At 39.9% G+C, this 21,691-nt stretch overlaps 1 protein-coding gene across 2 annotated transcripts in view; it reads right to left on the bottom strand.

Moving 5' to 3' along the window:
- LOC138809807 (leucine-rich repeat and guanylate kinase domain-containing protein-like) overlaps positions 1-21,691 on the bottom strand; it is an 89,766-nt gene that overhangs the window by 58,502 nt on the left and 9,573 nt on the right. For both annotated transcript variants that reach the window (XM_069996792.1, XM_069996793.1), the window contains 4 exons: positions 18,787-18,887; positions 15,460-15,541; positions 7,816-7,940; positions 2,112-2,255 (listed from right to left, as the gene is read on the bottom strand). In XM_069996792.1, the coding sequence (XP_069852893.1) occupies positions 2,112-2,255; positions 7,816-7,940; positions 15,460-15,541; positions 18,787-18,887 (452 nt within the window). The remainder of the gene's footprint in view (positions 1-2,111; positions 2,256-7,815; positions 7,941-15,459; positions 15,542-18,786; positions 18,888-21,691) is intronic.

Genomic DNA, 21,691 nt, shown 5'->3' with positions numbered 1-21,691 from the left:
TCTATTTCAATCCCTCTATTTTCAGGCCTAACAAATGTAAATCTAGGAAGAGATCAAGCTGACTTTATTCTTCCCCATATTCTTTTTAGTTTCATTTTGAGATGTCTGTATGTGCATGTGATGAACCTTGATCACACTCCATCACTCTCCATAAACTTCCACCAGTGGCCTCTAGATTCGGATTGTGTTGTTACCTCAAAATATCTTTTTTTTTCTTTTTTTTGGTCAGTCATGGAGCTTGAATTCTGGGCCTGGGCACTGTCCCTGAGCTCTGCTCTTCAGCTCAAGGCCAGAGCTCTATCACTTGAGCCACAGTGCCACTTCTAGTTTTCTGGTGGTTAATTGGAGGTAAGAGTCTCACAGACTTTCCTGCCTGGGCTGGCTTTGAACTGTGATCCTCAGATCTCAGCCTCCTGAGTAGCTATGATTACAGGCATGAGCCACCAGCACCTGGCTCAAAGTATCTTTTGTTCATGATCATAAATGAAGTGTGAGCCAATAAGGATCTTAGAGACAGTATTGGGACAAGAACCAAGACCCTGCATCTCTAAGTCACCCCTAGACCAATATCCAGCTGCTAGAAGAAAGGGTGGAGGTTATAACAGAGAATAGTTCTGACTGATTTTTAAGTGCTAGGCATGATTGAAAATATTAGCAGGGCCTCAGAGAAGTAGAAGGCGATTGAGACCTCCACCATCACCATCAAATTAGCAGCTGCGCTAAACATTTGCCAATGACAGACATTCAAATGATCACATATAGTTACAACACATGAACAGCAAAATCCAGATAAAGAATATTAATGAAAGTGCTACCAGTAATACAAATTGGTCATATGAGAAGTAAAAGTCATATAAGAATTCATATAAGAAGTAGTATCACAAATTAGTCAGGTAAGAAGTAGAAACAATGCTGGGGATTTTTTTTTTTTGCATGACAAATTTTCCATCCCCGATACACAGAATTCTCAGTCGTCCTAGAGAAATCCCTGAGGGACTCGAGATGGCTCAAAGAGCATTTCCAAGTACTGCTGGTTGCTCCTCAACCTGCCCAGGGGGAGCCCGGGATTTATGTTATTGTCACAGACCCAACAGTTGCCAAAGGAATTACCTTTGGGACATACCGCCATTTTTTAAAAAAGGAGCAGAGTCTCTGTAACATCTAAAAACTACCTATTCCTGTTGTCACTTGAAGATATCTTTTCTTCATTGTTTTCAAATGTTATCTGAAAAGCCTTTTGACATGGTAGAGAATCATGAGATGTTTCTAGTCTGCACTCACCAAAATGGCAGTTAGTAGCCACATGGGCCTACGTCACACGTGAAGCAGAGCTAAGATGAATGGAGCGAGACGTTCGCTAAGTGTAAAATGCATACTCCCTGTCAAAAACTCAGTCTGAAATATATAAGGTAAAATACCTCAATAATTTCTATGTAGATTTTGTGCTGAATATGTATTTTGGATATATTGTGTTAAGTATATGACCAAAGGTAATTTCACCTGTTTCCTTTCTCCTTTTATTGCAGCTACCAGAGAATTGTAAATAATGCTTATAGCTCTCATTTTATACCTTGTTCTAGTTCTATAAGAAAGTCCTATCCTCAAGCATTACTACACCCATTTCTGAAGGCTGGGCCAGTGGAACTTTATTTTCCTGTAGTTTCATGTGACTCTGGAGGCAAATCATTCTCTATTTCAATCCTGGCTCTGGTTTTTGCTAAGTAACAAAGTTGTGTAGCTACAGGAAAGTTACTTCGCTTCTCTAGGCCTCATTTTCTTTCTGTGTAAATGCCAATAATAGAATGATGGGAGGGAGGGGTGACACTGTACACATAAATGGATATGTTGCATTGAAGTCCCTTTGTACAACTACTTCAATATAACTTAAAAATAATTTTAAAAAACAGCAATAATAATGTCACAATGAGCATTAAATGAGATATGGAAGGTATGTGTAGCATATTTTATAAAATAATAATAATCAGTGTTGAATGGCAATTTTATGAAAAAGACTAACATTTCATGAGACAGCCCTTGAGAACCAATAATGGAATACTGGTGCCAATGTTAATATGTCCTCTAATGCAAACATGGAAACCAAAAACCGTTACCTTGTTATCTTCCAGGTCTATCACTTCCAGAAGGTCATGGTTCTCTAAGCCCTGGAGGCTGCTTATCTGATTGTGAGACAGATCCAGGTTCTGCAGGGTTTTCAGATTCTCCAAACCGGTGATCTTCTCAATCTGATTATTGCTCTAAAAGGGTTAAAACACACCTTTGATTGGAAGCATTCGTAGGAAAAGTTGTCATGGAAAGCCTTCATCTTGGATACAGCCCCAAATCAACAAGCCATACATCCCCCTACCCATTTCCATCACTCACTTATCTAAAAGCATACACCAAAAAGAAATCCTAGGCTTTCCATTGGAAGATCAGAATATAATATCTTCATTTAGTATATTTTTTGGTCAGTTGTGGGACTTGAACTCTGGACATGGGTGCTGTCCTTGAGCTGTTCAGCTCAAGGTGAGTACTCTACCACTTGAGCCACAGCACAATTTCTGGTTTTCTGGTAGTTAATTGGAGATGAGTCTCATGGACTTTCCTGCCAGGCTAGCTCTGAACTGTGATCCTCAGATCTCAGCCTCCTGAGTAGCTAGGATTACAGGTATGAGTCTTGGCACCTGGTTCATTTAGCGTTTTAATGTTTAATATTTTTTATTTTCAAGATGAAACTTGGTGATATTAACTAGGTAATATAAACTTGAACATCTTATACCCAAAACCTAGGCTACCATTTGGTAGCCTACCTCCATTTCATCTCTATAACCATGAATTTGATATAATTCTCCTATCACGTTACAACAAACCACTTGAACACTAATTCGCCTATACACTTATTTTCTTTATTTTAACCATAATCATATCATATTACAAGGCCTACAGTGGTCTGTGGCCTTGGTGGCTTCCAATGAATGAATCATGATTGCAGTTGAAGCTCTTGTGCAGCCGATTTCTCTTAAGGTTAAGCTGATGTATAAGTTCCCCTAACAAAAACAACATGGCGGAAGTATGCCAATTCCAAGTAGTCTTAGAAAGGCCATGAAGCTTCTGTTGGGGGCTTAGGAACCCTGTGATGTCAAGTTAAGAAGTCCAGCTAACTTACTGCAGAGAACTCATGTAGAGGTCACCAGAATAAGAGAAAATCACATTTAAAAAGCTCTTGTGACTAAATGGAAAAGTCATCCTAGCAGGGTAATGCACCTACTCAGATCCTGCTAACTGCAATAAGCCTTAGTGAAAAAGCACCCACCCAAAGCCAGCTCAACTTGCAGAAATGTTAGCTAATTACAGTAGGGGCTTATTATCCAACTTATTATCCAATGATAGATAACCAAATTAAGTTCTTCAATAATTCACATAAATGCTTTTCTTAGACAATGAGCAGAAACTTCCTATGTTCAAAGGTTGTCCCCCCTTTCAACTTCCATATCCCCATCATAACAAGAGTAGAAATAATGATTTTCATTTCTTTTTGTTCTCCAATACACTCTTCATTCCTGGGCTTCCTCAGTCTTGAGGGATAGGAAAATGCCACTGCAAAAATTAAACTTTTAGTTTGAGTTGAAAATTATGATAAGGAGCCATTGTGAGGTTGTGGCTAATGTCATCTATCCTCTTTCAAAGCTTTTAATATATGTCATAAGGAATGAAAATGTACATCAAAGTATTTACTTCCACCTACAATATTTCACGTTTGAACATTTTCTGGTATATTAAAAGCAAGAGCTCATTTCATTGAGTTTTCATAAAATTCCACGGCACTAATGAGCCATATTTTTTGCTCACTAAGTATAATTCTATAGCACTTTAACACATGTAAATTGATGGTTAATAATCTACAGAGATGGACTATAGCACATGAGAGCTTATTTTACTATCTTTATTTTTATTTATTTATTCATTGTGTTGGTCCTGGAACTTGAGTTGGGCACTGATCCTGAGCATTTATATCCAGCTCTGGCCCTTCCTTCCTACTTTTCTTTATTTCTTCCTTCCTTCTTTTCTTTCTTTCTTTCCTTTTTTTTTTTGATGCTTAATTGGAGATGAGTCTTAGACATTCCTGCCTGGGCTGTCTTTGAACTGTGATCCTCAGATCTCAACCTCCTGAATAGCTAGGATTATAGGCACAAGCCACCAGCATCCAACAATAATTTTTATTTTATGTTTGAAAAATAATAATAATAAAAATATATGGAAGAGATGACATTGATCGAGGTATATTATATTCATAAACTGGTATGTTAAACTGAAACTCCTTTGTAAATCTAAAGATTATTTTTAAAAATTATACTAAAAAGATGCATTGTACCAATAAATTAAAATGTTGAATTGAAATGTCTTTGTACATACTTAAAGATAATGAAAAATATTTAAAAAGGAATAGCTATGTAGTCTTACAATAAAATACTTTAAAAATCCTCAGCTTTGATTAAATTGATCATATTACTAGTGTTTTGTCTGAAGCATGTTCAAGTAAATAAATCTACTTAATACAAAAAGAGTGAAAATGAAAAAAAAAATACTCATAACTCCAACTGCCAAAATGGGTCCAAATGTCCTTCTTTTTTAGAGTTTAAAAAAAGTTGCCAAAAAAGTGTAACAGAAAAGAAAAAGATAGTGGGCACCAGAGGTTCACATCTGCAACAATAGGTACTCAGAGAGCTAAAACTGGGAGGATTGCAGTTCAAAACCAACTTGGACAGAAAAGTCTACTGGAGGCATGGCCCAACTGTAGAGTACTACTCATGAGCAGGAAAGCCCTAAGCAAAGGGAAAGATAAGAAGTTACACTAAACTAAACATTATATCCATTATCAATTTAATACATTGAAATTATATTTCCAAAAAAATGTCCCATTTTAAATGCCCATATATTAAATTTACATGCAATATACTTTTTTCCCCAAAGGACTATGAAATGTTAGACTATAATTTTTTTTCAGTCTCTGAAGGCTTTCAAATTGTAGATCCTGAGCAGAATGAGGCATAGAAATGCTTCATTAGGTAGTCCATGGTCATAAAAGAAACCAGAACTGATAAAACATCAGAATCACAGAATTTCTAAATAGTTAAGGCCTTTGTCTAAGGCTTTGTTCAAGCTGAAGCGTCTGGCCTAGGCCTGGACATCCAATTTCTGCACAATTAATTCTTCCTGCCTGTTCTACAACAATTAGCAGGCAGAAAGCTTTTAGAGAGAAACTATTTTCTTAAATAGATGAAATGAGAAATATTGTTAAGCTACCAATTTGTGAGGGAAAATCCAAGAGTCTCTAACTGATAAAATGGAGCTTCGAAGTTTGGAACACGCTATACATTACTTGTTAAGAGTGGGGGTGAACCACATTCCTCCTTTTCAGTCTTTACATTTCTCATTTAAGTTGAAGGTCAAGAACTAGTGATTGGTTTGTTCTTCTGACTCTAAAACTGCAGAATGAATTCTTTCAGAGTAACTAAGCAACTGGACACATTACTTAGAAATAAAAGCATTAGAAATCATTGAAACAAATGTGTAGCATTTTATGTCATTAATTTTATTGAAATTTGGAGAAAGACCTTTCCTGTTCTCAGAAAAACATAAGGAAAATGAATAATAGTACATTCTGTATTTTCTGTTTATCTTGGATGATAATCTACCTATGTGTGAAAAATGTTAAGTACCTTTTGTTCTTTCTAAAAGATACTTGAGACACAACTGTCAACATGGACCACTTAAGTAGTTAATAAAGCAAACTTTTAGGATGGAAGTGCCATGTGTTAGTCTTCTTGACGCGCTGTCTCCATTCCCTTCAGCTTACCTCCATATCTCCTTCCACTTACCCTGCTTCACTTAAAACTAGTGGAATGTCAACACAGACAACCCACGCGGAGAACAGGATGAGTTTCTAACCAACTACAAAGTGCACAAACGTGTACAGTGCTGTCCACAATCTTTCAGATTATCCTAACTTTAAAACGTGACTTCCTCTTCTCATTTAAAATGTTTCAATCCAGTTTCTCAAACCCACTTTCATTTCTGCTTTGATACCAGGAAACATGAAGTAAATGATTAAACCTTTCCATCCTTGGTTCCAGGCTTGGTATTTGAATACCAGTACTGCACCCTTACCTACTCCACCAATAGGATAGAAGGGCCTGGAAAAAGCAGTTGGAGCTCAAAGTTCAGGGCAAGAAAAATCACCTCATAGCCAACCATCAGTAAGCTATGGCTCAGTAAGACAAGACTAGTATGCCATATATACCAGAAATCTTCAGAGTACAAGATGGCATTGCAGCTAACGGTCCAATGTGGGCTGTTCACATTAAATGAAGAAGCAGCATCCCTGTGCCTGGAGATCCTCCCACCCACCTTCTTATGGACTTAAGAGAGAACAGCAAAGCCATCTAAGGGTAGACAGAAAGAAGAAAGGATCCTTGATGGCCCAGAAACAGTATTGGTAACCCTCCATATGAGTGCTACCCACAGTTAACATTTAATGTTGATTATATCATCTTGCTGATGCTGTTTGTTGGGTAAATGCCATGCCACAGGGCTTACAAAGAAAGGTCTCCACAGTAGAAAAGCAATCAAGTTTAAACTTTCTGGTTATAATTATGTATGTATGTATGTATGTATGTATGTATGTACGTATGTATGCATGCATGCATGCATGCATGTATGTATGTATTTGTCAGTCGTGGTGCTTGAACTCTGGGCTTGGGCCCTATCCCTGCACTCTTCAGCTCAAGGTGAGAGCTCTACCGCTTGAGCCACAGCACCAATTCTAGTGGTTTTCTAGTGGTTAAATGGAGATAGGAGTCTCACAGACTTTCCTGCCCGGGCTGGCTTTGAACCGTGATCCTCAGATCTCAGCCTTCTCAGTAGCTAGGATTACAGGCCTGAGCCACCAGCACCCGGCTAATTACTCATTTATTATCAGCACACTTTCAGACTTCCGGGGAGGTGAGACTGGCATGAATGGAGGACTGGCCAATTTCAGTGCCTAGAAACATCATGAAGATAATTTGAAAGAAAATGAACAATAAGAAATAAAATAAGAACAGCAATAAATATTCTGCTTAAATATGTTCAAATGGTTTTTAACCAATAAAAATACTGTCAAATATATTTAAATCCTTGTTTAAAAAGAATGCCTATCTTTTGTTGTGTAAAAAGTCAATCTTCTAATAAATTGAACTTAGATACCCAATCACAAAATCATGGAATGATGATCATGTACATTCACGTTCATGCAAAACAGACCTAAAAAGGAACAAAATGAATACATTTCATGAAGGATTTTGCTCTCTACACACTTGAAAAATCCCAAATACAGCTGGGCACCACTGGCTCACACCTGTAATCCTAGCTACTCAGGAGGCTGAGATCTGAAGATCCCAGTTCGAAGCCAGCCCAGGCAGGAAAATTTGTAACACTTTTACCTCCAATTAGCCAGAAAACAAGAACTGACACTGTGGCTCAAGTGGTAGAGCGCTAACCTTGAACACCAAGAGGCTCAGACCCTCAGTTCAAGCCCCACACTGACAAACAAAAAAAAAAATCTCAAGCCAAGAAATGTATTCATTATCTTGCCCATGTAATTGTAACCCCTCTGTACAGTATTTTCACAATATAAATAAATAAATAAATAAATCTCAAGCCAGGCACTGGTGGCTCACGCCCAGGCCCAGAGTTCAAGCCCCACAAACAACCAAACTAAATCCCAAGTAGCCATCACTACTTCTACAAAGAAAAACATGTTATTGTTGGACTCACCAGACAAAGTATTTTAATTGGCAATGTGTTTAAGCCATTAATTACTGAGATCTTGTTGTTGGCCAAACTAAGGTGAGTCAGATTATTACACATCTCAAGTCCAGTGATTTCTTCTATTTCATTGTCTATATACCATGGCTATGTTTAAGGAAAATGTTATTTGAAAGCATTAAAAAAACAGTGCTAAATCATCACTAGAAAAGCTAGACACTAGTTTTGATAAAGAAGAATCGTGCTCACTATATGGCATGAATAACACACACACACACACACACACACACACACACACACACACACACACGTATACATATATATTGATTATACTATATTCTACAAGAAATTAAATTCTAAAGGCATGAATTCTGAGTGTGCCCAGTAGCATTTGCATACATATATGGCTCATTTACAGAATCTGAAGCTGCCTCTACATTTTCTCTCAGTTAGATATCTATGTATATTGGCTTCTTGTCTTTACAATAAATGAGGCTGAGGCCAGGCATGATGGCTCATACCTGTAGTTAGTTCAAGGCCAGCCCAGGCAAACAAAGACCCATCCGCCCCAAAAAAGCCAGGTGTGGTGGCGTTCCAACGACCTGGGAGGCCACAGGTAACAGGATCACTGTCCTCTGCCAATCATGTCCTCTGCCTATCTTGGCCAGTAGCCTGGAAATGGAAGATTCTAGACTGGTGTTGAACCAGAAGAAGACTATTCCAGAGAAAGGAAACTAGATAATATAGAGTGCTAAATGTACTAGAGAATTTTAGGTTTCTCTCACTGACTTCAGATTCAATCTATGGCTAGAGAGAAACAAAGCTCTGCTCTCCTCTAGGACTTAACTGGAAAGTCAATATGTATCTCCAGCCTACTCCCATAAAGCTTGCTGCCAGAACAGCCCTACAAACGGGCATTTATGCCCACAAACACTATCATTTCTTCTATCTCCTTGAGGCTGCTTAAATAATTATTCTGGAACTAAACTAAAGATCAGATCTAGGTACAGATGGAGTGTAGTGAAATATGAATGTGAAATACAGCAAACAAGATATTACACTATCTCACACAGGAATGGATGAAATAAAAACTTGGACAGTGAAAAGGCTTGGCAAGGTGATGCACACCTGTAATCCTAGCACTGGGAGGCTGAGGAAAGGAGATCATGAGATGAAAGACAGCCCTTTGGAGCAAGTCATCTTCAACAACAGACTGAGCTGTGAAAAACCACTTGCCATCTGCCTCATGTGTCACAGAGAGGTAGGGTTTGGTGGTAGCACAGGGGCTTGAATCAGGGCCCGTGCTCTGCCTTGGCTTTTCTGCTCAAGGCTGGCACTCTATCACTTGAGCCACACTTTCACTTCTGGCTCTCAGGTGGTTAACTGGAGATGAACGTCTCATGGACATTCCTGCCTAGTCTGGCTTGGAACCTCGATGATTAGTTTTCAGTCTCTTGAGTAGCTAGGATTACAGGCTTGAGCTACCATCTCCCCACAAGAGTGCAGAAGCCCTACTTCAGGGATACCCATGTCCTGGGCTCTATTCCAACCAAGATGAAGATGCTCTGAATCCTGGCAGAGTACAAAGGTGCTGGTGGAGAGCTGAGGGTCAGAAGACTAGAAGACAGGAATCCTGGCACTAATGAGCCGTCTAAGGAACTGAAACCTTTCCTACTGGGTCTATGGTAATTTTCCCACACATGAGAGGCTACCTTAGGTAGGCTCTTGAGTAAGGAGTTCCACTTGCCCTTCAATCTACGTGGGTTCAATTTTAAAAAGTGAATATTTTTCTGAACTTCTACAGACTCTTTTCTTGTCGCCATTATCTATGCGATACAGCCTAACAGCTATTTGCATAGCATCATCTCCATTGCATTAGGTATGCATGAGTAATCCAGAGCTGAAGTTCGTGAGCAGATATGCATAGGTCATATGGAATTGCTGCCGCATTCCACAGAAGAGACTTGAGCATCCATAGATAATGGCATCTGAGGGGCCCATTCTGGGTCACCTCCAGCAATAATGATGATCATATACAGAGCTGAGTTGAGTTTGTTTTCAGAAATGCCATTATCACTCCAATCTCCTGTTTTCCTATTTGTAAGAGCCTCCACAAAATGTTATTTGTCCTTTATCCTAACATTATTCTTTCATATTCCTTCTTAGGTCTTAGGAGTTACTGATAAGAAGAAATATAATCTGATAAATCACTAAAAGTATTTCAATGAATTAGCTGCCTGGGTTAATCCTCTTAGGGATATTATAATTTTAAAAGATGACTATCAGGAGAGGGACACATGCAACTCAGAATCATCATATTGCATTGTAACTCTCAAGTTGCACCATTCTGTGGATAAATCTTCAGCAGTGGAATTTCTCAGCCTTGTGTAAACCGAGTAAAGGAACCTTGTAGCACTTTAGCATAACTTTACGATTAGGGGAAAAATATATTTTTACATTTTGGCAACACCGACCGTAGTTCATGAGTGCTTGTCATGAATTATTCAGTAGTCCTGTATTTGCTCTTTTTCATTTGTCTACAATCATAAAATATGGTTCTGGTATATCGAAAACAGTTACTAGGAAATAAATAGGAGATTCATCCTGGTTCTCTTAGTGGCAAGAGCCACAACGATGGCTTTAATCAAAACCAGTGCTGAAAGAACTACATCATCTCCTGCTGAAAAAACAGCCTTCGCCAGGAAAGCGAACCCCTCAAGAAGTAAAGCACGCATGCCGTTTCAACAGCTCTCTGATCAGAGTAGTAAGTACTTGATAAATTGTGACATGGGCAAAAACAGCAGAAGTCAGAAGAACAATCTCAGGTCAGTTATTTATCAGATGATCTCAGGGAAGATGCTGACCCACCATGGGTCTCAGACTCCGCTTTCCATACAATATTTAAAATAGGGGTTGGATCTCAAAACTGCTGTGACTTACATGTGAAATTCTATGAATCTGTGTGTGTGTGCGCGCGCGCGTGCGCGCACGCTAGTCCTGGGGCTTGAACTCAGGGCCTGGGTGCCATCCCTAAGCTTTTTGTGCTCCAAGTTAGTGCTCTATCACTTGAGCCATAACTCTAATTCCGGATTTTTAGAATTAATTGGAGATAAAGAGTCTCATGGACTTTCCTAAGCTGGCTTCAAACCTCGATCCTCAGATCTCAGCCTCCTGAGTAGCTAGAATTACAGGTGTGAGCCCCTGGCCCCTGGCCTGAATCTCATTTTTTAATGCTATGATTCTATAATACTAAGATATATTCTAATTAAAAATTGGCTGATGCTTTATAGGTAAGGAATAAATTGCATTTACTTGAAATGCTTAGCCTGATCCACATCTACAACTTTGCAATTTAGAGTGATTCTCAATGAATTATCAGCGATTCACATAAGGAAGGGAAAAGAGGCCAATGAGATAAATTAAAACATCAGTTACTTGACTGACTTCCTTTCATTCGTTTATTGCCCTTTCTGGTTTATTGTTTGTAACCGTTATTCACATCTATGCCCACCTTCTTATCCGAGGATATCTGATATGTTTCTCTTTAGTGAAGTTTTCACTACTCTTTAACACAGTTTTGTTATGTTCCTCCCACTGGTCTCATTCATCTTAACAAACTCAGGTTTGTTGCTCTTGTAAACGGTGCCTCTGTTTTAAAATTGCATTCTCTGATTGCTTGTTTCAGCTAGAGAGAAATACAATTGATTTCTATTTATTGAAATCCTATCCAGGCACCCTGCTGAACTCTGAAAACTATTTATTTCTAGTCATTTATTGTAGATTCCTTTTCATGTTCTCTGTTGCTAAACATGTCATTTGGAAAGAGCGACTTGTACTTTCTCCTTCCTAACTTTCTACCTCTAACTTCTCTTGATGTAGTGTGGAGAAAAGAATTCCAAAACCATGGGGAGTACAAGTTCAATGGCTGCACCTGGCCTTGATCTCCATCTTCACGAATTCTTACAACAGGCCCATAATCCAGATAGAGCTTGTTTTGAACATTTTTATAAATATTCCCAAAGAATATTAGATAAAGAAATATTAGATCACTGTTTTTGTGCATACATGCTGGATGCTGCTAAATTCTATTAAATTACCTATGTTGCTATGTTGCTATCTAAGGATCACGAGGTTTATTTTCCTGACTGTATTAATGTAGTTAATGACATTCATAGATTTTCTAATATGAAATTACCCTTACATTCCTGAACAAACCCAATCTGGTAATAAGATTCATCTATCATAATATCTATAATATTCATCTGCCTATCACCATTGTCAGAGTCTGTGGCTAGTATTAGGGTTTTTACATCTATATCAGGAGTGAACAAACCTGTCCTCTCCTCTTTTCTATTTCCTCACCTACTGTGGATATCAATTTAACTTGATTAGAATGAATTGTGATTATTATTTCTACCTTTAATGTTCAAAAGTATCTATTCATCACCTTGAAAGTTTGGGCCTTATGGTGATTTTATCTTCAGGTTATTCATTTTAATTTCATTTCACTGTAATTTGTAACAAATTATTTTCATAATTAAGGACAACTTGGAGTTTTTATTTCCAAATCAATGTTTTGGTGTGTGATAATTTTCTAGGAATTTGTCCATTTCCTCTGTTTTCAAATCCACTAGCACAAAACTCATTTAAAATATGATCCTATATTTTTAATCTCTAGACATTTGTCTTTTTAAAATAATACAAGCTGGGTGCCAGTGGCTTAGACCTGTAATCTTAGCTACTCAGGAGCTGAGATCTGAGGATCATGGTTCAAAGCCAGCCATGGCAGGAAAGTCTGTGAGACTCTTATCTCCAATTAACTACCAGAAAAACCAGCTGTGGCTCAAGTGGTAGAGCACTCACTTTGAGCTGAAGAGCTCAGGAACAGCGCCCAGGCCCAGAGTTTAAGCCCCACAACCACCACCACCAACAATAAAAAATACAATTGATGACTTCTTTTGTTTTTCTCCAAAAGGATTAATGTATAAGCCTCTATGTATTCTTTTTGCTTTTAGCTGTCCAGAGAAACATATAAAACTTCAATATTTGCGCCATGGTTAATATGACATCCTTGACCAGGACAAAAAGAGAAAGAGGCATGTTTAGTATTATTTAGAAACTACCTTCTCAAACTGTGATCTAGCTAAGCTTATTTCATCAATAGTCTATGAAGGGTAATTTGTTTTGGCTACTTGTATTAGCCCGTTTTTCTCAGACACAGGTGAGTTATAGTGCTATGTTACACTCTAATTATATACCTACATTCTGCATCTCAATTAGTTCTGATGCAATAATTGCAGCTCTTTATACCTCACTGATAAGACTCAATTGCTACACCAAATGTCAACTTTAAGGAAAAAAAAAAAACCTAATTCCTTTCTTCATGATATCTGACATTTTTACAAAGCTACAACATGGAAAGCTAAATTTATCTTGGAATTAAAACTCATGATAGAAATGTGTTAGGCTGTCTACTGGAGAGTTGTTTTCTTTGGCAATCCCAGGCTGCATGTAGAACATGTAAGGGGCTGGTGTGGGGGGGTGGGGGAGGAGGAGACTGGGCAGAACTCTCCATATCAAACTCCATGAGGCCATCTATGAGGACCCTGAATGTCAGGAAGGGTGTCTGGATGCTGTGTCCCTTCTAGCAGCCAGGAGTTTGGGGACAGTTGATTTCTAGACCAGTGCTTCTGAGCAGGGTTGTAGTTGAAGTAGTCTGGGCTGCAGCCTGGGAATCTGCATTTCTAAGAAGTTCCAGGGGATTCCAAAGCCCTTTTCTTTTCTTTTCTTTTTCCTTTTTTTTTTTTTTTTGTCGGCTGTGGGGCTTGAACTCTGGGCCCGGGTGCTGTCCCTCAGCTCTTCAGCTCAAGGCTAGGACTTTACCACTTGAGCCACAGTGCCACTTCCAGCTTTCTAGTGGTTTAATGGAGATAAGAGTCTCACAGACTTTCCTCCCCGGGCTGGCTTTGAACCGCAATCCTCAGATCTCAGCCTCCTGAGTAGATAGGATTACAGGCGTGAGCCACTGTTGCCTAGCTAGCCCTTTTCTATGTGATGGGAGATGGGTGGATTTCTGAGCCTGATGGCTTCAGGGCTGTCTCTCTGCAAATTCAGTCAAACATATCTCGAAGGCACACAGAAACATGCTGTCCATGCTCATATTTCTACTCTGTCATCCAAACCCTTCCTTTAGATCGTTTGCTTTAAAATAAAATCATATTATCTTTAAGTAGCTGTACAAAGGAGTTGCCATTTATAGATCATTGTCTGATTTCTCTCCTGAGCTGTGATGAGGAGAATACGCTCATTTGAAGAGCACTGTCTGTCTTCTCCCTGCTTATTTTCATGTGCAGGTCCTAAAGGGAGTGTTGCTATCTTCTCCTAGCAATTTATATATGTTCATAAAGAGTTTCTTTTCAGAAATAGGTCTCCAAGAAAAAAGCACCTTCTACCATCCCAGCCTTCTTACACAAGCTATGGCAAAAACTCTGGAATGAGGCACACAGGGGAAACCAAGTCACATTCCAGTCTGCCCCAGCAAATTGTCAAGAGGGCAGAAAGATACTTAGTGAGAAAGCGGCGGCACTGCTCTCTGATCACCCAGGGGATCTCAGTCCCTGGAGTGAAGAGACTAAAGCTCATTAAACTCTCAGATCTCAGTTAACTCCTTCAGCCCTACAAGAAGATGCTGACTAGTGGGAGCATGAATTATGTGTACCTGAAGTTGGCTACCAATCAAAATGTGTGTCTGTCTTTAGTCAAACCATAAACTTAAGAGGCTCAGTGGCTAGTATTTGCCTCACTGAATTTGATCCCTACCTAGCACAAATAACTAAACTAACCAAACTAGGAAAATGGTGCTTTATTTAAAGGAAATGGTATACATTCTTTTTTTTGGGGGGGGGGGGTCCGGTTGTGGGGCCTGAACTCTGGGCCTGGGCGCTGTCCCTCAGCTCTTTAGCTCAGGGCTAGCGCTCTACCACTTGAGCCACAGCGCCACTTCCGGCTTTTTGTTTATGTGGTGCTGAGGAGTCAAACCCAGGGCCTCAGGCATGCAAAGCAAGCGCTCTACCACTGAGCCACCTTCCCAGCCCCCGTATACATTCTTTTGTGAAAAACTACTCCTAATTTTCCTCAGGATAACTCTGGATTTTCAAAGACTGAATTCATATTAAAGGGGAACAAGTTGAGGTAGATTTGAAGGAATATGTTCATGAAATCAGAACAACTGCGCTGGCTCTAGAATTATGAAGCCGCTGACATTTATTAAAGAAGGGCTGGCTGGGGCAGCTTTCAGGACTAAGGTTCTAGTTGGCAAACTTTGACTATAGTTTTATTCTTTAATGAATAAGATACGTCCTCCCTTCTTTTTTTTTCCCCTATACTTTTTTTTGAGATAGGGTTTCACTACGTAGCCCTGACAGGCCTCAAAGTAGAGATCTTCCTGCCTCGGTGTCCTGAAGGCTGGCTGGGATTACAGGGATATGCCACCACGCCTGTTTGTGACTATCAATTCTTAATTATTTAGATGATTTACTAGAAATGATATATTCCTAATGAACTGCTTCTCAGGTACTATTTCCATGTAATCTGACACATATTTTCTGCTGGTGTTATTAACCCAATTTCCCCCTTTAGTCATATAAAGGATACTGTCCAAAATGAGTTTAGTGAGACCATGGTATGCCGACAGATCAGACATTTGAGAAATATGGTTGAAGGAAAAATCCACCTTCTGGCGAGAAAAAGAGAAGAAGAGATTAGTTGTTGTTTTTCATTCAGATTCACCCCCAGCGATTACTCGAACCTAGAGGAAAGATTTGTGAACACAGACTTTGAATTCATTACTTAGTATACTGATAGAATGTATAGTAAGGCCAAACTAGTCCTCTGTCTCTAACCATTTTCTAGATAAGATACCCTCGTGCCTGCCCAGGCTGAGGGGCACTAAGGCCAGGCTTCCCTGCGCTCACAGGGCTGCCTTCCCAGCCACCGGCTTCCCCTCCCACAGCCGCGCCTCCCGCACAGCGGTAACATTTTCCTGGCCTTCCAGATCCGTCCATCTCAGCTGCATTTCCACCTCACTTCATTTCTTCATTTCTTGACCTTTTCTGTTCCTATGTCACTAGGATCCCTTGGGACCCCTAGCTAACAGGAGAGTATTTATTTGTCCCTTAGGCCACATCTGTTCAACTCGATATCATTTCTCAAAATTGACTTTAAGGAAGAGACCTTTACAGCAACCTCTGATGGTTTTAGTTTAAAAAAAAAAAGATTAAAAAAGAAGAAATAACTTTAATTCATCTACTAGACAAAAACAAACAAAGTTATTTTTTAAAAAAAGAGCTGGTGCTGTTGTTCATGTCTATAATTCTAGCTACTCAGGAGGTTGGGATCTGAGGATCTCAGTTCACAGCCAACCCAGGCAGGAAAGACTGTGAGACTCTTATCTCTAATTAAGCACCAAAAACAGCCAGAAGTGAAGCTGTGGCTCAAGTGGTAGAGCACTAGCTTTGAGAAGAAATGCTCAAGAATAGTATCGAGGCTCTGAGGTCAAGCCCCAGGACTCGTCCCAAGAGTACAGTAATCATATTCTGGAAATACACTGAACAATAATATAGCAAGCACTTGTCTTACTAGTATTATCTTCTCATAGCCTTTCAAATGGTGATTCTAGTCCCAACAATTTACTAAGAGAACACTTTTCTACACGAAATACCAAGTTAGAAACCATTCAAAGGCAAGAGTAGTAACCTGGTCAGGCCCATTACAAATGTCACAGTGGGGTTACCTAGTCAGCAAAACCCAGAGGCTAAACTCACAGGAAGAAATAGAAATGTACAAACAAAATGCATTAAGGAAAACAAAACGGAAAGAAATTTGTTCATGCACCAACAGGAAGCATAGAAAACTTAGTAAGCTTGGCATGGTATACATGGAATTTAACATTCATTTCTTTCCTTCTATCTAATAACAAACTAGAATGAACTTACCATTCTGTGGGCCTACCTGTAATTGACATTTCTTCCTCACACGTTTCATTCGTGTACCATAGCACGGCTGTCCATTACCTACACCTCTGTCAGGGCTAAAGCCCAGTGCTGTACCCCCTAGGTGCTCATGAGGTTAGGGTTTGTGGAGAAATTCACAAGGGTTATTGTTCTGACTCCCTTGGAACTCAGAACCCATCAAATCAAACTCATTATTCTCCTTTGAATATCAGAAGGATTTGAAGAAAGACACGGAGGGTCAGGCCCCACCCCTGCCTGCTCCCTCTGGTTAGTGGCATGAGCACCACAGACCCCAAGCAAGAAGCAAGTCTACCTTTTCAAGAGGGTAGGAAATAGTTCTAACTCAAGCCTGATTTTCAGGGGACACATGGGGATTTGGGGGTGGGAGGGGGGTCTCAACCACTGGTTCCATCTCTACTTCCTTGCAAAGATGAAGATGTTTTACCTTGTGGGCCTCAGTGTTTCCCATCTGTGAAATGGGGCAGTACCAGCTGGTCACAGCCTTGCTGGGAAGATTACATAAGATGGTGGGTTGAAAGCACTGGGAGGCCTCAATCAACACAGCACGGAATCCTCATGGGGTCCTAACGCCTCCCCTGGGTGGTCTGGGACTTGGTTTCCCTGGCTCAGAGTCAGGTGACCAGGGCAGCAGAGGAGAATCTCATCAGTGCTGCAAGTACCATTCTTGAGGAGCCTGAGAGAGCACAGCTCACACTGAGGACGATGGCACCTCACATGGCACCCAGGGGGGAACTGAAACTCCCAGAGGAAAAACCACATGACTGATAAGATGGAATGATAGGGAATAATAGAAGAAGAAATTAAGTTGCTTCAATGGAGAACATCGAATTCTTGGTTTCAAATGCTTTTTCATCTTTGGGTAAGCCTCAGTAGAATATTTTAGATCTCACCTAACTTGGTTTATTAAGAAAAGGATTAGACAATAATGGGTAATAATTGGTCAGTCCTTAAAATATCTTTTGTGTGTGATTGTGTGTGTGTGAGTGTCTGTGTGTGTGTTTGTGTGTATGTGTGTGTGTGTGTGTGTGTGTGTGTGTGTGTGTGTGTGTGTGTGTGTGTGTGTGTTTACTGGGGTTTGAACAAGGGCCTAGTACATGCTGGGCAGGTGCTCTACTGCTAAGCTATTCCTCTAGTCCTTAAAATAATTGTTAAATATTTGAATGGCTCTAAAATTGTCAGTATGGTACAGTCAGTTGGGGCGGGGGTACTAACAGGACAAAAGGTCAGGCTTTACCCTCAGCTACTGGCAGGGTCATGGGCAATGGATTCCAAACGTCAGTAGTTCTTAAAATTCCCCCAGTTGATTTCAACGTGTAGTCAAGTTGGCAGCCAGTGCACCACAACCTGTCCACATAAGTCTGGCCCACGGGCCAGCAGCCAGGACATCTGGCTGGACTAGAATCACAGCCCAGGCCCCTCCCACACTGCCAGGCGACCATCTCATTTTCCTAAGAGCTACAGGCGACCTGGGTTCCGGTGTAATGAAGGAACGTCACTCCAGCATGGTGAACTAGTCACACGGAGCTCGTTCCTGCTTCAGAAAAACAGAATCAAGAGTGGGGATCTGAACCCATTATTTTTTCTTAAAGAGTAGAGGTGAGATAAAGATGGCAAAAGCGGAGACCGTAAACAAGTTTTATAGGCTTTTCAGATAAAATTGCCCTGTTACCACAAAAGAAACACAATAATGACTAGTTAAAGATGGGCAAGAAGAGAGAAAAGTCATTCTTTGAACACTAAGTTTCAGCAAAGCTTCCTAAAAAGATAATAGCTGTTGACAGATGACCACCCGTCTCCAAAGCAAATGATGCGTAAGTACTCCTTTTAAAAATTTCAATCCAGACATGTATACTATATACTCCTACATTTTATTCTCTCTAATGTCTCTACTTTAGCACTATTTTGCTTATTTACTATATTTTGAAAATCAAAATAGTGATAAGTATACCTTGAGATTTTTGGGTGGCTTGAAATGGAAGAATGTAGTCAGCCTATTTTGAGAAGCATTAAGTTCTAGAAGATAAGGCATGCAACTCACACAAGACAAATCTGGAAGAAAGAAAATAGATACAGAATAGTTAAGCCAACTAAGTAACGAGAGATAATTACTTTTTCAAAAGCAGGGTATATTATTTTACAATATTTTAATATGCCAGACCTGAACACATCTTATATATTACAGATGAGTCACATTAATAAAATCAAGAAGGTAGAAAACACACCAAAAACTGTGTGGGAAACTCTCTTAAAGGTAACAACTTAATGTTACCTACCTATTTCCAGGATAGCCAAGTAACCAATGGCCTAAGCCTTTAGTGTGTCCCCTGCTTATTCTCCAATGATCTGTGAGCACCTAACAGCTCCAAAAATTGCCAGCCTCAGAGGAAAAGATGTAAAACTAAAGCCTTAGATAATCCTCTCGATAATTAGCCCCTAAATAACAGAATTAAGTCTTTTTGGAAGACTGAAAATGACATAATTAGTCAACTCTCTTTTGTTATAAATTCAATTTTGTTTTAGTTGGACTTAATCCTAAATCTCATTAATTATTTGAAGTGATTTAGATTGTTGCTATTACTGTACTTTCACTCTGGATTGGTTCAAAATAACATCTGAGTTTTGCATTTTATTCCAAGAAAATATCCTGAAACTTGAATATCACATTAAAAAGACTATGCACTCAGGGGGATTCCAAATGGAATTACATACATTGGGACATTAACATTTTGATCAAACTTAATAATCACTGAATTGAGGAAGACAGCTTGTGAGAGGAAGCCAAAGAAGAAACTGAAGGCTTTTCTGTTTGTATTTATCTCTTTTGAACTTAGCTAACATGTCTAGCAGGAATGGTCTCAACTATGAACCTGCACTGAGCCCCTAAATCCTTTTTGGAGCCCAACAACTATTTGTAGGCTGGTAGTAATCGTGACTACCATAGATATCTGTCTGAAAGCAGAAGCAGCAATTGTGTTAGTCCTAGTAAAGAGCTGGTGAGTGTATTTTACGCTTGGAAGACAGCCTGTGTTTCAGGATCATGGAGACAGAAATAATCCCGGGCCTGGGTTGCTGAGAGGTCTCTACTGCGTGCAGTGACCACTTTGTCCACCAGATGGCAGGAGCACCTCGCGTCTGCATCAGCGCTTCTCAAAGTGAGGTCCTGGACCAGCAGCATAAACGCAAACAGAGCAACGTAACCCAAGGGCAGATACTCAAACCCCACTCGGGATCAGAAACTCTGAGGATGGGGTCCAGCTGAAACACGTTCTACATCTGAACATCAGTACGGCTGGCATCACAAAAAGAAAGATGCTCGGTGTGGGACATAACGCAGCCGGAAAACCCCTGAAGGAATGAATGGACGTGGACAGGAGAGCGTTAGCCACGGCTGCGGCCTCGCTGCTCAGGCAGCAGGGATAAGGACCTGAGTGAGGCCTTGCCCGGCACCCGACCTGCCCCTAGGCTGCAGCTCCCAACGCAGCAAAGGAAATCAACACCGGGAATTCGGGGCCAGGGCAGGAGGTGCAGAGCATCCCTGATCGTAACTAAAGGGGGAAAAAGTCTTTCTGATGATACCGTTACCATAATAGAGGACTTGCTTTAAAATAACCCTGGGGCTGGTGGACAGGGAGAGATAGATGGAACCAGATTGACAGAAGGCTGATGACTATTGAATTTCAATACTCACCCCAATCTCCTCTCAATTTATGATCTTGTTTGTAATTTTTTAAAACAGCATGTGTGTGCGTGTGTGTGCACGTGTGCCCGTGCACACCAGCGCTGGCGCTTGAACTCAGCACCTGGGCACTGTCCCTGAGCTTTTGTGTTCTACACAGCTCTACTTAGGGCTTTTTAGTGATCAATTGGATAGAAGAGTCTCAAGGACTTTCCTGCTTGGGCTGGCTTTGAACCAAGGTCCTCAGATCTCAACCTCCCACACAGCTAGAATTATAGGCAGGCTGTTTTGTTTTGGGTGTGTGTGTGTGTGTGTGTGTGTGTGTGTGTGTGTGTGTGTGTGTGTGTGTGTGTGTGTGTGTGTGTGTGTGTGTGTGTGTGTGTGTGTGTGTGTGTGTGTGTGTGTGTGTGTGTGTGTGTGTGTGTGTCTAAAAAAGAATTTTAAAGTCAACAACAGTAACATCTTAAGGATTAAAAAGGGATAAAATCTTAACTATTAAAAGGAGTATGTTTTAATTATTAGTGCCATATGACGAGGAAATAAAAAGGGAAACGAAGAGACCATATCAGCAACATTTGTCAGTTTTAAAAGGCAGATAAATAAAGCAACCAGAAAGGTCATCAGCAGAGAAAGTAAGCCAGAAATTATGATTTGCTTACTTATACAAGAGTCTCAAGAAAAATACATGCTACTAATATCAAATAAGATCAGAAAATCATACACAAAGATCAAGTGAAGAAAATGTGACCATCATAGGACTAATTTCATTAAATGTGAAAAAGATGCCATTAACAAACATATAGAGAGAACTACAAATTGTAACACTGAAAGAATCAACTAAACACAGAGACGGGGAAGAGGACAGAGAGAGACAGAGACAGAGACAGAGAGACATTCTTGGTGCTCAAATAATAATAGAACTAGTCTGGGTTGAAATGTAAAATGCAAAAGTAAAACAAAGAAAAGAATCCATCGGTGAGAAAAAGAGAGACTAATTCATCTACACTAAGTAATAGAAGAAAAGAATAGGAATCATCAAACATTCAGGAAATACTTAAGAGATAACGAACACTCTCATAAAAGAGAAAAAGAAAGCAAACATTCCATCCTTACGAAGTACATCTCAATCATATCAGAATACTGCAGACCTGGACCTTGATCTTCACTAACAGTCACT

This window comes from Dipodomys merriami, unplaced genomic scaffold (genome assembly GCF_024711535.1).
Source record: "Dipodomys merriami isolate MVZ:Mamm:240054 unplaced genomic scaffold, mDipMer1.0.p SCAF_5, whole genome shotgun sequence".
In the NCBI taxonomy this organism is placed as follows: Eukaryota; Metazoa; Chordata; class Mammalia; order Rodentia; family Heteromyidae; genus Dipodomys; species Dipodomys merriami.
Note: the sequence above shows the minus strand (reverse complement) of the source record. Positions and strands in the feature narration are given on the sequence as shown.